Source organism: Chiloscyllium plagiosum, unplaced genomic scaffold, assembly GCF_037043375.1.
Source record: "Chiloscyllium plagiosum isolate Xiang-an unplaced genomic scaffold, Cpla_swu_hap1 HiC_scaffold_4, whole genome shotgun sequence".
NCBI lineage: Eukaryota > Metazoa > Chordata > Chondrichthyes > Orectolobiformes > Hemiscylliidae > Chiloscyllium > Chiloscyllium plagiosum.
In genome coordinates, this window is record NW_028270142.1 from 7,616,110 (window position 1) to 7,631,156 (window position 15,047).

Here is a 15,047-nt window from a genome sequence, read left to right on the forward strand (position 1 = left end):
GAAAAGGGCAATGTTAGTGAGAATACGGAGATACAGGCTACTAGATTAGATGGGATTGTGGTTGACAAAGAGGTTTTAGCAATTTTGTAAAAGCTGAAAATAGGTAAGACCCCTGGGCTGGATGGGATTTAGCCTCAGATTCTCTGCAAAGCCAGGGAGGAGATTGCAGAGCCTTTGGCTTTGATCTTTATGTCATCATTGTCGACAGGAGGATTGTTTCCTTGTTTAAGAAGGGGAGTCGGGACAACCCTCCTAATTATAGGCCAGTGAGCCTTACTTTGGTTGTGGGTAAGGTGTTGGAAGAGGTTATAAGAGATAGGATTTATAATTATCTGGAAAGAAATAATTTAATTAGGGAATAGTCAATACGGTTTTGTGAAGGGTAGATCGTGCCTAGCTGAAATTGGCTAGCTGAAAGAAGACAGAGGGTGATGGTTGATGGGAAATGTTCATCCTGGAGCTCAGTTACCAGTAGTGGGCCGCAAGGATCTGTTTTAGAGCCACGGCTGTTTGTCATTTTTATAAATGATCTGGATGTGGGTGTAGAAGAATGGGTTAGTAAATTTGCAGATGACACTAAGTAGGCAAAGTTGTAGATAGTGCCGAAGGATGTTGTGGGTTACAGAGGGATATAGATTAGATGCAGAGCTGGGCTGAGAAGTGGCAAATGGAGTTTAATGCGGAAAAGTGTGAGGTAGTCCACTTCGCAGGAAGTAACAGGAATGCAGAGTAGTGGGCTAATGGTAAAATTCTTGGCAGTGTGGATTAACAGAGAGATCTCAGTGTCCAGGTGCATAAATCCCTGAAAGTTGCCATCCAGGTTGATAGGGTTGTTAAGAAGGAATATGGTGTGTTGGCGTTTATTGATAGGGGGAATTGAGTTTCGGAGCCACTAGGTCATGCTGCAGCTGTACAAGACACTGGTAAGGCCGCACCTGGAGTATTGTGTACAGTTCTGGTCACCGTATTATAGGAAGGATGTGCAAGCTTTGGAAAGAATTCAGAGGAGATTTACTGGGATGTTGCCTGGTATGGAAGGAAGGTCTTATGAGGAAAGGCTGAGGGAACTGAGGCTATTTTTGTTAAAGAGAAGTTTAAGAGGTGACTTAATTGAGATGTATAAGATAATCAGCGGGTTAGATAGGGTGGACAGTGAGAGCCTTTTTCCTCGGATGGTGAAGGCTAACATGAGGGGACATAGCTTTAAACTCAGGGGTGACAGATATCAAGGGTAGTTTCTTTACTTAGAGAGTAGTAGGGACATTGAATGGCCTGCCTGCAACAGTAGTAGACACGCCAATGTTAAGGGCATTTAAATGGACATTGGACATACGTATGGATAACAATGGAACAGAGTAGGTTAAACAGGCATCAGATTAATTTCACAGGTCGGCACAACATCGAGGGCCAAAGAGTCTGTACTGCGATGTAACATTCTATGTTAGCTCTGTTTCTCACCACAGACCTGCTGAGTTTCACCAGCAACTTCTATTTAGTAGGATGAGGTGATACAGTGAACCACAATGTTACAGATTGTAGTTGATTACAATTTTGCTGCTCATGGTGGCCCACAGCATTTCATGGATGCCCAGTTTGAGTTCCTTGATTTATTCAAATTCAATTTGCAAAACAACAAAGGGTGTCCTCAATCTATAGGCAGAACTTTGTTTGCACAGTGACTATAGTGGTCAGTTCTGATACTGTCAAGGACAGATGAATCTGCTACATGTAGGTTGGTGAAGACAAGATCAAGTACATTTTTGTTGGTTTCCCCCATCACTTGTTGCACGTCCTATCTAGTAGCTAAGTATTTTAGGACTCAACCAGCTTGGCCACTTGTAGTAGTAGTAACAAGCCACTCTTGATGCTGGACCTTGTCATCTATCAGAGTACATTATCAAAGGTCAGAGTGCCGTGTCCAGCATCAATGCTTTTTCCAAGTGGTGATCAACGTGGAAGAGTAATTTTTCATCTTTCAAGATTGGAGGGTATGTAGGTGATTATCAGCAGGAGTTTCCTTTGCCCAAGTTTGATCTGGTGTCAATCTCTGGAATCAATGATGAGGAGTCCCACGTCAATTCTTTTCCCACAGTATACTACTGTGCCACCACCTATGATGCATCTGTCCTGCCGAATGTTCAGAACATACCCAGGGATTGTATTGGTGGTATCTAGGACATTAAGGTATGATTTGTGAGTATGTCAATGTCAGGTTGTTGCTTGACTGAATGCCACCCAACTCATCATGCAAACCAGCCTTCATTCCATTGACTCCATCTATACTTTCCCCCTGCCTCAGGAAAGCAACCAATATATTCAAAGACTCTCTTCCATCAGGCAGAAGATACAAAAACTTGAAAATGTGTATCAACACATTCAAATCAGCTTCTTTCCTGCTGTTATCAAACTTTTAAACAGATCTCTCTTATATTAAAGATGATCTTTCTCTGAAATTTTTCTGTGGTTGCAACGCAATATCCTGCATCCTGTTCTATTACCCTGATGTACTTATACAAGGCATGATTTGCCTGGATGGCGCACATGACAATACTTTTCATTGATATATGTGATAATAACAAATCAAAGACTAGCCCTCCCAAATTTGGCACAAGTCCTTAGATGTAAGTAAGACTTTGCAGGGGTGCCAGAACTGTTACTGCCATTGTCGTTTCCAGTGCTTAGGTCAATGCTAATTGGTCCATCTGGTTTAATTTCTGACCAGTGACATTACCACATAGACAGCATATTCAAGAGATTCTACTCTTGGTTGTACCACTGTTGGTCTGTGTGAGTTTCCACCAGGTGTTCCAGTTTTCCCCCAAAAGCCAAAGATGTGCAGGTTGGTTGATATGGCCTTGCTAAATTTTCCATAGTGTCCAGGGATGTGCAGGCTAGGTGGATTAGCCATGGTAAAATACAGGGTTACAGAGATAGGATGGAATGTTCTTTGGAAGGTTGATGCAGACTTGCTGGGCCAAATATCCTCTTTCTGCACTGTAGAGATTCTATGTTTCTAAACATCATTTTCATGGCCATTCCTCAACAATCACTGCGTCAAAATTCTGGAACTCCCTAAGAGCATTATGGGTATACCAACACGACACAGGCAGCAGCTGTTCAGGAAGTTCACCATTACCTTCACAAGTGTGGTTCAGGGTGGGCAATAAATGATGGGTAGCCAGCGTTGTCCACATCCTGTGAATGAATGAAAAAAGACAGCACCTAGCAATATACACAACATATAAATCAACAGCAAAGCAGTAGAGTGATCAGCTCTCATGTGGCATTTGATTGTTATTCTGGTGAAACAATATCCTCCAAAGCATCAGACTCTTGTGGACTGCAGTGCTAGACCTTCTATGATATCCCATTTCTTATATCTTAATACATTGTTCCCATTGTTTCCCTTCTTAGGAAATGAGTTGCCCATATCTAACTGTGTGTGAAACTAGAGGTCTGACAATCAAATTCTAGTCATGATTTGGAGATGCCGGTGTTGGACTGGGGTGTACAAAGTTAAAAATCACACAACACCAGCTTATAGTCCAACAGGTTTAGTTGGAAGCACACTAGCTTTCGGAGCATCGCTCCTTCATCAGGTGATAGTGGAGGGCTCAATCCTAACACAGAATTTATAGCAAAAATTTACAGTGTGATGTAACTGAAATTATAGATTGAAAAATCGATTGTTAAGTCTTTCATCTGTTTGAATACCATATAGTTTCACTTCTTTCATGTGTAAATCACAAAACCTTTTTTTAAAAGTTGCATTCTCAGGTTAGCTGTTAAAGACTTAACAATCGATTTTTCAATTTATACTTTCAGTTACATCACACTGTAAATTTTTGCTATAAATTCTGTGTTAGGATTGAGCCCTCCACTATCACACGATGCTCCGAAAGCTAGTGTGCTTCCAATTAAACCTGTTGGACTATAACCTGGTGTTGTGTGATTTTTAACTCTAATCAAATTCTAGAGTTATACATAGGACAGACCAGGTAAGGATTTCCTTCTCTACAGGGAATAAACAACATTAATTTATCAAGGTAAAAACAATGACTGCAGATGCTGGAAACCAGATTCTGGATCAATGGTGCTGTAAGAGCACATCAATTCAGGCAGCATCGAGGAGCTTCAGCAAAATCGACGTTTTGGGCAAAAGCCCTTCATCAGGAATAAAGGCAGAGCCTGAAGCGTGGAGAGATAAGCTAGGGGAGGGTGGGGGTGGGGAGAGAGTAGCATAGAGTACAATGGGTGAGTGGGGGAGGAGATGAAGGTGATAGGTCAGGGAGGAGAGGGTGGAGTGGATAGGTGGAAAAGGAGCTAGGCAGGTCGGACAAGTCCGGACAAGTCAAGGGGACTGGAAGTTTGAAACTAGGATGAGGTGGGGGAAGGGGAAATGAGGAAGCTGTTGAAGTCCACATTGATGCCCTGGGGTTGAAGTGTTCCGAGGCGGAAGATGAGGCGTTCTTCCTCCAGGCGTCTGGTGGTGAGGGAGCGGCGGTGAAGGAGGCCCAGGATCTCCGAGACACCCGCACCAATCAAGACTGGGCGCCTCCTAGCAGAGCGCTTTAGGGAACATCTCCGAGACACCCGCACCAATCAACCAAACCGCCCCGTGGCCCAACATTTCAACTCCCCCTCCCACTCTGCCGAGGACATGGAGGTCCTGGGCCTCCTTCACCGCCACTCCCTCACCGCCAGACGCCTGGAGGAAGAACGCCTCATCTTCCGCCTCTGAACACTTCAACCCCAGGGCATCAATGTGGACTTCAACAGCTTCCTCATTTCCCCTTCCCCCACCTCATCCTAGTTTCAAACTTCCAGTCCCCTTGACTTGTCCGGACTTGTCCAACCTGCCTAGCTCCTTTTCCACCTGTCCACTCCACCCTCTCCTCCCTGACCTATCACCTTCATCCCCTCTCCCACTCACCTATTGTACTCTATGCTACTCTCTCCCCACCCCTACCCTCCTCTAGCTTATCTTTCCACGCTCCAGGCTCACTGCCTTTATTCCTGATGAAGGGCTTTTGCCCAAAACGTCGATTTTGCTGAAGCTCCTCGATGCTGCCTGAATTGCTGTGCTCTTCCAGCACCATTGATCCAGAACATTAATTTATCAGCCACCCGCCGCAATAGGATTTGAAAACCTTTCCTCAGAACCTGGTCCTTTCATTACCACTACAGCACCATCTCCCCAACTGCTCCATGAATGGTTGGAATGCACAGGCTCCATCTGGGCTGGATCTAGTCACAGTGAAATCTTCCTGCCTCCACTGTGCCCTTTAATTTGCAACTGCCTCGGCGTTCGTTTTTGACTATCGCTCTTCCTTTTGCCAACTAGAATACTGCTTTTCGGGCTCACTTCAATAATTTCTGTCCAAATGACTTTTCCTTTCGCAATGACACTAAGTCAACATTTCTAAAAGAGGTAGTAAACTGTCCGTCCAAAAGGGAGATAGATGAATTCACAGATGAATTGCAATGCGAAAAATGTTGAGCGATTTACAGAATAGTCAATCTCATCCCCTGGAACTCGTAGATTGCCGACTTTTGATAAGGAGTGGGTGGAAATTAATTTTGGAGAAGCGACTTTAACCGCACCTCATGTAAACGTTCCACTGACTCTTTACAAACAAACCAGAACCACTATTTTTTTCTCTCTCTCTCTGTCGCCAACCTTTGGCTCTTAGCCGTTATCTTGATTTGATAGCTGGCTGATGTTGTGCTGTGGGAATCACCGGAGAGCTTGTCCGGATTGCGGCGGTCTGGGCCGGTTCAGGCCGGTCTGGGCCGGTTCAGGCCGGTCTGAGCCGCTCACTGCGCGGTTGGGGGTTTGCCGAGAACCGTTATAAAAAAAAACATGGCTGCCGAGGACCTGCCTCTGAAGGAGTTGGCTCTCGTTTACTTGGATAGGACTGGAGGGCTTCACAAATTTATCAACGACTGCATTCGCTACAGTGGTAATTTTTAAAAGGAGATCACTTTGCAACGATTCATCCAAAGTTGCATTTGTGTGATGGTATCTTAAAACAAACACTAATTACATGAGGAATGACAACAAACAGAAACAAATGGGTAAAATTATTGCGAAGTCCAGTCCAATGATCTTTCTACAACTCTGAAGAATGGTCACTGAACTCAAAAGGCTCCCCCTGTTTGTCCACAGAATGACAGGACCAGGTTCTGAGGAAAGGTTTTCAAATCCAGATGTCCTGAGTTTCTTCAGCAATTTCTGTTTTTATTTCAGATTTCCAGTATCTTTGTTTTATTTTATAAATTTACTGGATTTATTATTATAGTGTATTATTATTAGCACAGATCTTTACGCTGAACCGTTCCTCACACCTGTTTGTGGTCCAAATATTGATCATCCGGATAAATACAAATTTATAAAATAAAACAAAAATCTGCAGATGCTGGACATCTGAAATAAAAGTAGGAATGGCTTGAGAAACTCAGCAGCTCCGGGAACACCAGTAGAGAGAAACAGTCAACGTTTCAAGTCCAGTGACCTTTCTGTATTTTGTTTTTTGTTAAGTGCATAGGTATCTTATTTGCATGGCCAGCACACATCAACAAGGTGATGAAGAAGGCATCTCAGTGTATCCTCACCCATCTAGAAATGACTCGATCTCCAGTCAAGCTGTAAAACTGCAATTATTTGGTATCTGAATTGGATCGGTTTGTTTTGAATCCCAAGGGCACCACCCCCGCCCCCCCCATTTATCTCTCCACCCTGCAGACATCCTGCCTCCATTCCTGATGAAGGGATTTTTCCTGAAACATTGATTTTCCTGCTCCTTGGATGCTGCCTGACCTGCTGTGCTTTTCCAGCACCACTCTAATCTAGACTCTGGTTTCCAGCATCTGCAGTCCTCACTTTTGCCTAGTTGATTTTAACCTTACTGCGAATCCTTTTGCAAGGATGCCTGCCTTGAAGAAGTTCTCTCTCCACAAGAATCTCAGTGAGTCTCTCTCTCACTGCAACTCCCAGGTACCCTCTCCCCATCCCCACACACCTCCCTCCCCACCCCACTCCTCTATGACTCTACTTTGAGAGTAAAAGCATGATGAAGCTCTCTGCACTAAATCTGTAGTAGCAGTTCCTCAAAAGCCTATACTTTATGATAGTTGATCTTCACAGAACCACAAAACAATCCAAAGCATCAAGTCTGCAATGGCTATCTTCGTGTGTGCCATTCTCTTCCCTTCTGCCTGTAATCCTACAGTTTTCCCTTTCAGATCACAGTCTAATTCCCTTTTGAATGCTTCAAATGAACCTTCCTCCCTTGTCCCTGAAATCTTATCATTGACACTGACCACCAAAGGCTAAAGCGATGGAATGCAAATTTGTGTGCATTTCTGGCAGCCAATGAGTGTTCTAGACATGGCTGTCCATAACAGCCATGTCATGGGTTCAGTACAGTATCACTAATGTTGCTGGACTCTTCCAACCTTCGATCCAGTTTTCTGAGTGACTAGTAAAAACCTGCAATGACCCAGATGGCTATCTTGTTCCACACTCTCACTGTCTGGTGTATTGGCCTCCTTTGGTAATCCAGAAAAAGGAACGTGGCCATGCTGCCCAGCACTATAGGATTCCCAGGTCTTTGCCCAGTAATTAGGGTGCCATCTTACCTTTCTCTGCCACCTAATGGTATGATAAGAGCTTGATTGGAGTAGACTGTTCACAGGTATGGGGATGACTGACAAGTGAGAGGCTTTCAAAAGTGTGACAATGAGATTACAGAGGCATTATGTTCCTGTTACATGAGAGGTAAAGCTGGTCAAATTAGGGAACAATAGGTGAATAAAGATATTGAGGTTATAGTCAAGGATAAGAAAAAATCATATATTGGATATAGACAATGGGATCAAATGAATCTCTTGAAATATAAAGAGTGTAGGGGCATTCTTAAGAGAATAATTCTACAAGTACATTAAGAGCAAAAGAGCAACTAGACAGAGAATAGGGCCCCTTAAAGATCAACAAGGTTGTCTATGTATTGAATCTCAGGAGATGAGAGAGATATTAAATTAATACTTTGTGTCAGCTTTTATTGTGGAGAAAGAAGTGAAGGCTAGAGAATTCAGGGAAATAAGTATTAATGTTTTGAAAACAGTTCACATTACAGAAGAGGGACTGCTAGAGGTCTTAGAAATATAGGTAGATAAATCTCTGGGACTTGATCATGTGTACCAAGGGCAAGTTAAGGAAGAAATTGCATGGCCCCTAGCAGAGATATTTGTATCATCTATAACCACAAGTGAGGTGCCAGAGGACTGGAGGGTGGCTAATGTTGTGCCCTTATTTAAGAAAGGCTGAAATGAGAAGTCTGGGAACTATAGACCAATGAGCCTGACATCGGTGGTGGGTAGGTTGCTGGAGGTAATTCTGAAAGATAGGATTTATATGCATTTGTAGAGGACTGATTAGGGATAGTCAGCATGGTTTCATGTGAGGGAATAAAGGTTGATGAGGGCAGAGCAGTAGATGTTGTTTACATGAACTTTAGAAAAGCCTTTGACAAGGTTCAGCATGGTAGACCAAGTAGTAAAGTTAGATTACATGGGATTCAGGGTCAGTCTGCCAACTGGATACAAAATTGGTTTAACGGCAGGAAACATAAAGTGGTAGTGGAGGACTGGAGACCAGTGAGCAGCGGTGTTCAACAGGGATCGGTACTGGGTGCACTTTTGTCTATCATTTATGTAAGATATTTGGATGAGAATATGGGAGGCATGATTAGTAAGTTTGCAGATGACACCAAAACTGATGGTATAGTGGACGGTGAAGATGTTTATCTAAGATTACAAAGAGATCAACATCAATTGGGTCAATGGGATGAGGAGTGCAGATAGAGTTTAATTTGGATAAATGTGAGGAATTGCATTTTAGTAAAACAAACAAGGCAGGAGTTACACAATTAATGATAGGACCCTAGGTAGTATTATAGAAAGGAGAGACATGGGGTCCAGGTACATAATTCCTTGAAATTTGTCTCACAAGTAGATGTGGTGCTTAAGAAGGCATTTAGCATGCTTGCCTTCATTGCTCAGACCTTGGGACAGCATGTTGAGGTTGTACAGGGCTTTGTTGAAGCCTCTTCTGGAATACTATGTACAGTTCTGGTCACCCAGCTATAGAATGATATTATTAAATTGGAGAGGGTTCAGAAAAGATTTACCAGGATGTTGCCGGAAATGAAGGGTTTGAGTTATAAAAATCGGCTGGGTAGGTTGAGACTTTTTTCACTGGAGTGTGGGAGGATGAAGAGTGACCTTATAGAGGTTTATAAAATCATGAGGAGCATAGGTAAAGTGAATGAGACAAAAAAACTACAAATGCTGGATTCCAAAATAGGCAGGAGGCTGGAAGAACACAGCAAGCCAGGCAGCATCAGGAGGTGGAGAGTCTTGAAGAAGGGTTACACCTGAAATGTTGACTTCTCCACCTCCTGATGCTGCCTGGCTTGCTGTGTTCTTCCAGCCAGGAGACAGTGATGCTGGAGATCAGAGTTGAGAATGTGTTGCTGAAAAAGCACAGCAGGTCAGGCAGCATCCGAGTAGCAGGAAAATTGATGTTTTTGGCTGGAGCCCTTCATCAGGATTCCTGATAAAGGGCTCCGGCCCAAAACGTTGATTTTCCTGCTCCTCGGATGCTGTCTGACCTGTTGTGCTTTTCCAGCAACACACTCTCAACTGTGTTCTTCCATCGTCCTGCCTGTCTATTATAGATAAGGTGAATAGTAAGGGTCAATTCCCTCAGGTGGGGTTATTCAAAACTAGAGGGGATATTTTTAAGGGAGAGGAGAAAGTTCTAAAAAAGGACATGAAAGACAACTTTTTTTTACACAGAGTGGTTCATGTATGGAATGAACTGCTAGAGGAAGTGTTGGATGCAAGTACAGTTACAACGTTTAAAAGATATTTGGAAAAGTACAGGTAGACAACCCTTTATCCAAAAACCAAAAAGAGCCAAAGTCTGAAGGTTTTTTTGTGAAACGTTTTTCTCATTAACAAGGTTGTTTGGCATGCAAACTGTTAACCCAAGTCCACACCCACTCGATGCGTGTCACTCAGATGCAACGTGCGGGAGCATCGCCCAGCACAAGCTGGCCTCAATTCTCTCTCAAGGTCCTTCTTACTTACAGTAGGTCTATTATTCGGAAAGATTTTTAAAAATTTCACCATCAAACTGCCAATTATTCTGAAATTCGAAAAATTCTGAATTCCGAAAACCAATTGGTCCCAAGCATTTCGAATAAAGGATTGTGCACCTGTATATGAATAGGAAAGCTTTGGAGAGATATGGGCCAAATGCAGGCGAGTGGAACTAGTTTAGTTTGGAAACATGGTCGACGTGGACTATTTGCACCGAAGGGTCTGTTTCAATTCTGTATGACTCTATATTTTCTAGGATAACATTTAAAAAATAGACTTTGAGGGGTAGTTTGCAGCATTTGAGCTGGTGCCCAGCTCAGGTTTAAATATGGTGTTCATAGTGTCAATGCTTGAAGATCCATGCAGTAGCATGTGGCCTATATGGCCACATGATTCAATGAGAAGGCACTTCGGAACCGAGTTGCGTAATTAGAGATGTACAACATAAGGTCGCTATGGTCCCTGGAGAGAAACCCTCCATGAAACTCCCGAAAATGACACTGCCAAAATACAAGAAGTTCCAGGTCAGTGATTTTCCATCAGAACTAAAGAGGAATAGAAATGTAAGAGATTCTATGGCAATGAAAGGTTGAGAACAGGAAGAGCAAGGAGGTCTGTGATAAGATGGATGTCAGAATACCTTTGGTAACAAAGGATCTCATGATGGGTCAGGCAAACAGAGTGGCATTTGATATGATGCAAAAGCAAAGGTTATGGTCAAATTAGGTGCGAATTGCACAAAAATAATTTGGTTGCAATGTGGAGAGATTATGTAAGATCATTATTTAAGAAAGGCTGCAAGGAATTATAGACTGGTGAGCCTTATGTCATTAGTGGGTAAGTTGTTGGATGGGATTCTGAGGGACAGCATTTACATGCATTTGGAAAGGGAAGGACTGATTCGGGATAGTCAACATGACTTTGTCTGTGGGAACTTGTGTCTCAGTAACTTGATTGAGGTTTTTTGAAGAGGTGGCAAAAGATTAATAATACAGAATCGGTACCCATGGGGATGGCCTCAACCGCGACCTTGGGTTCATGTCACACTACAGGTGATCCCACTAAACTACACATACACAGACACAGAAACCCCCCCACACACACACACAAACACTCACACTCATAGACACACACTTCTACAGACCCATATGCTCACACAGACCCTCTCTCATACTCAACCTCTCTCTCATTCACTTACATATGCACTCACACACGCACCCTCTCACAGACTTATACCCCTTTATACTCACACTCACACATACACATACACACACTCTGTCACAGATACTCATACCCCCGCACACACACACACACACACACACACATCTGCATGCACACATACACATATACTTTTGTGGGGTGAATTTGTACTTGCAGAATTACATTTTATTTTGCTCAAAAACTGCATGAATCCCATGTAAGATTCGGTAAATCCCTTTTTTCGAAATAGAATCAGTCTGAACATTGGGGCACTGACAGCCTCACACAGACCATTTCGCACCTTCAATGCATTATCTGGGCCAACATCATGAAGGGCATGGATAGGGTAAATAGAGAAGGTCTTTTCCCTGGGAGAGTCCAGAATGAGAGGGCATAGGTTTAAGGTGAGAGGGGAAAGATGTAAAAGGAATCTAAGGGGCAACTTTTTCACACAGGAGGTGGTGCATGTATGGGATGAGCCGCCAGAAGAAATGGTGGAGGCGGGTACAATTGCAACATTTAAAAGGCATCTGGATGGGTATATGAATAGGAAGGGTTTAGAGGGATATGGGCCAAGTGCTGGCAAATGGGACTAGATTGGGTTGGGACATCTGGTCAGCATGGACGAGTTGGACCGAAGGGTCTGTTTCCGTGCTGTACATCTCTATGACTCAATGGCGCCTATTGTTAAAGTTCACTTGAGAATGTAACTTTAAAAAAGTTCTGGAATTTACATACAAAAGAACTGAAACCAACATGGCCATTCTAAAAGATGAGAGTCATAATATATAACCCAGGTCTTTTTCAATTTATAATTTCAGTTAAATGACACTGTAAACGTTTGCTATAAATTCTGTGTCTTACGACCTTATACTCCACAACCACCTGATGAAGGAGCAGTGCTCCGAAAGCTAATGCTTCCAAATAAACCTGTTGGACTATAACCTGGTGTTGTGTGATTTTTAACTTTGTACACCACAGTCCAACACTGACACCTCCAAATAATGTTAAGAATAATTTGTTGAATTTGGGGCTGGTTGGGTGAAAGGTGAGGACAAGTGGAACCCAGTTGTGGTCCTGGGATGGAGGAGAAGGAATGAAAGCAGAGCTGTGTAGTGTGGATTGAATACTATCCACCACACTGGGTGGGAATCCTCAGTTCAGGTAAAAGGAACAAATGCTGAAATGAACTCAGGGGATGCTGGAGAAATACAACAGGTCTGGCAGCATCTGTGGAGGGAGAAACAGAGTTAATGATTTGAGTTTGGTTTGATTTCTTCTCTACTAACAATTGATAAAGGAGAACTGATGTACATAATATACTTAAATTTTCAGAAGGCTTTTCATAAACTCTCCCACAGGAGTTTGGTTGCAAAGATTAGTTCCCATCCCATGTAATTTAATGTAATGGTATGAATTAATAAATACAAAAAAACCCCAAAAAACAGAGAATAAGAGTAAGTGGATAATTCTCACATTGGCAGATTCTGAATAGTGGGTTACAACAAGGATCAGTACTTGGGTCCCTGTTTTTCACAATATATGTCAATGATTTGGAGATGAAGACCAAATATAAAATTTCCAAATTTGCAGGTAATACAAAGCTAAGTGGGGAATATGTATTGTAAGGAAGATGTAAAGAGGCTTCAGGAGGATTTGAAAATGTGTTGCTGGAACAGCGCAGCAGGTCAGGCAGCATCCAGGCAACAGGAGAATCGACGTTTCAGGCATAAGCCCTTCTTCAGGAATCCTGAAGAGGGGCTTATGCCCGAAACGTCGATTCTATTGTTCCCTGGATACTGCCTGACCTGCTGCGCTGTTCCAGCAACACATTTTTAGCTCTGATCTCCAGCATCTGCAGACCTCACTTTCTCCTCCTTCAGGAGGATTTGGACAATCTTAGTGAATGGGCAAGTTTAGGGCAGATGGAATATAAAGTAGAAGAATGTAAGGTAGGTGAGACAGATGTGTAGAATATTTCTTAAATGGTAAAAGGTTGGAAATATATTTACATTTGGTCTAAAATATATTTATTCCAGATTCCAAACAGTGTCTTGCTGTTTATCGCTTCATTATTTGTGTGAATCCAGCTGACTTGACAGAGTTGGATGCAAGGCTTGGTAACTGTGTTCTTCATCAGCCTATAAGAGCTGCACATTTGTTTCAGTCTGTGAGTAAAAAAGAAAATTCCTGAATGGTTTGAACACGTGATATTAATAGCATTCCCAAAATACTAAATAATCAAGAGGCCAATTGAAAGGGGCAGGAAGGACATAAAACACAATAACTATCACAAGAGAAAAGGTACTAGGGAAACCGGTAACTCTCTGTAGCTGATGGATTACATCCTAGAAGTGATCTTCTAAGAATTCTGTTAAGTGCCAGAGTATTGGAAATCTGCTATAGTAAAACCCTTATTCAGAAAAGGAGGGAGATGAGAAAGGTAACTATAATTGGGAACATGTTAAATAGTCTCTTAGAAAAGGATTTAATTGCAGAATATTTAGAAATACTTAATAAGGCAGAGTTAGTATGGCTTCATGAGAGGAACTCACACCTGCCAAATTTATAACAGCTCTTTGAGGAGTTAACAAGCAGGGTAGATAAAGAGGAACCAGGTGAAGTAATATATCTTAAAAGACATTTGGTAGGTACTGCACACAAAGCTATTTAGTGAGAGCCCATGGTGTTGGGGATAGTATAGTAGCATAGGTAGAGAATAGGTTAACTAATAGAAGTCTAATAATTGGGAGAAAGGGTGCATTTTGAGGATGGCACCTGTGGAGTTGTGGCCACAGGGATCACTGCTAAGGCTACAATTATTTACAATATGTATTGATTATGGAAGTAAACTTTGTAACATCTGTAAAGACCTGCAGAAAGATACAGTACAGAGGGTTTTGGGAATCCTCATCCATGAATCAAAGAAAAATTAACATCCAAGATCAGAGGCTAGTAGGGAAGGTAAATAGAATGTTGGCCTTTATTACAAAGAGGATAGAGTATAAGAGTAGGGAAGTTTTACTAAATCTATACAAGGCACTAGTCAGGCCAATAGCAGGAATGCTGTAAATAGTTTTGGGCCCCTTATGTAAGGAAAGATATACTGGCATTGGAGGTTCACTGGATTGATACCAGTATGGTGGGAGTGTCATGTAAGGAGAGATGGAGTAGCCTGTACTCATTGGCATTTAGAAGAATGAAAGAAGACCTTACTGAAGCATTTTAGGTTTTTAGGGGACTTGACACAGTAAGTGTGGAAACGTTGTTCCACTTGTGAGAGTTCTGGACCAGATAGCATATTCTCAAAATAAGGGATCACACATTTAAGACAGAGATGAGTAGGAGTTCTTCTAGTAGAGGGAAGTGAATCTGTGGAATTCTTTACTGCAGTGAGCTGTCAAGGTTGGGCCATTAAGTATATTCAAGGCTGCAACAGACAAGTTTCTAATCATTCAGGGAATCAAATATTATTGAGATAAAGCAGAAAAGTGAATTTGAGGATTGTCAGATCAACCCTGACCTCATTGAATGGCAGAGCAGACCCAATAGGCTGAATGGCCTGCTTTTACACCTCCATCTTATATCCTTTTATTATCTTTCAGATTTGCTTTACATCTATCAAGACATTATCATTAATTCAACAGTTAGAAACAGAAAACCAGGTAAATAATTGCCTC

General features: G+C 42.3%; 1 protein-coding gene and 1 long non-coding RNA gene across 3 annotated transcripts in view; one reads left to right on the forward strand and one right to left on the reverse strand.

Annotated features, from left to right (window-relative positions):
* Positions 1–1,587: 1,587 nt before the first annotated feature.
* On the reverse strand, positions 1,588–5,793 carry LOC148150076 (uncharacterized). 2 transcript variants are annotated; one of them, XR_015756894.1, is made up of 2 exons: positions 5,681–5,793; positions 1,588–3,195 (listed from the first exon to the last, which is right to left on the reverse strand). It is a non-coding gene; the product is annotated as an uncharacterized LOC148150076 (long non-coding RNA). The 2 variants fall into 2 exon arrangements; XR_015756895.1 differs by having other exon boundaries at positions 5,605–5,777.
* Positions 5,794–5,863: 70 nt separating this feature from the next.
* mcmdc2 (minichromosome maintenance domain containing 2) overlaps positions 5,864–15,047 on the forward strand; it is a 56,811-nt gene continuing 47,627 nt past the window's right edge. Inside the window, exons 1-3 of the mRNA XM_043689253.2 lie at positions 5,864–5,963; positions 13,407–13,537; positions 14,973–15,032. Of these exons, the coding sequence (XP_043545188.2) occupies positions 5,864–5,963; positions 13,407–13,537; positions 14,973–15,032 (291 nt within the window). The remainder of the gene's footprint in view (positions 5,964–13,406; positions 13,538–14,972; positions 15,033–15,047) is intronic.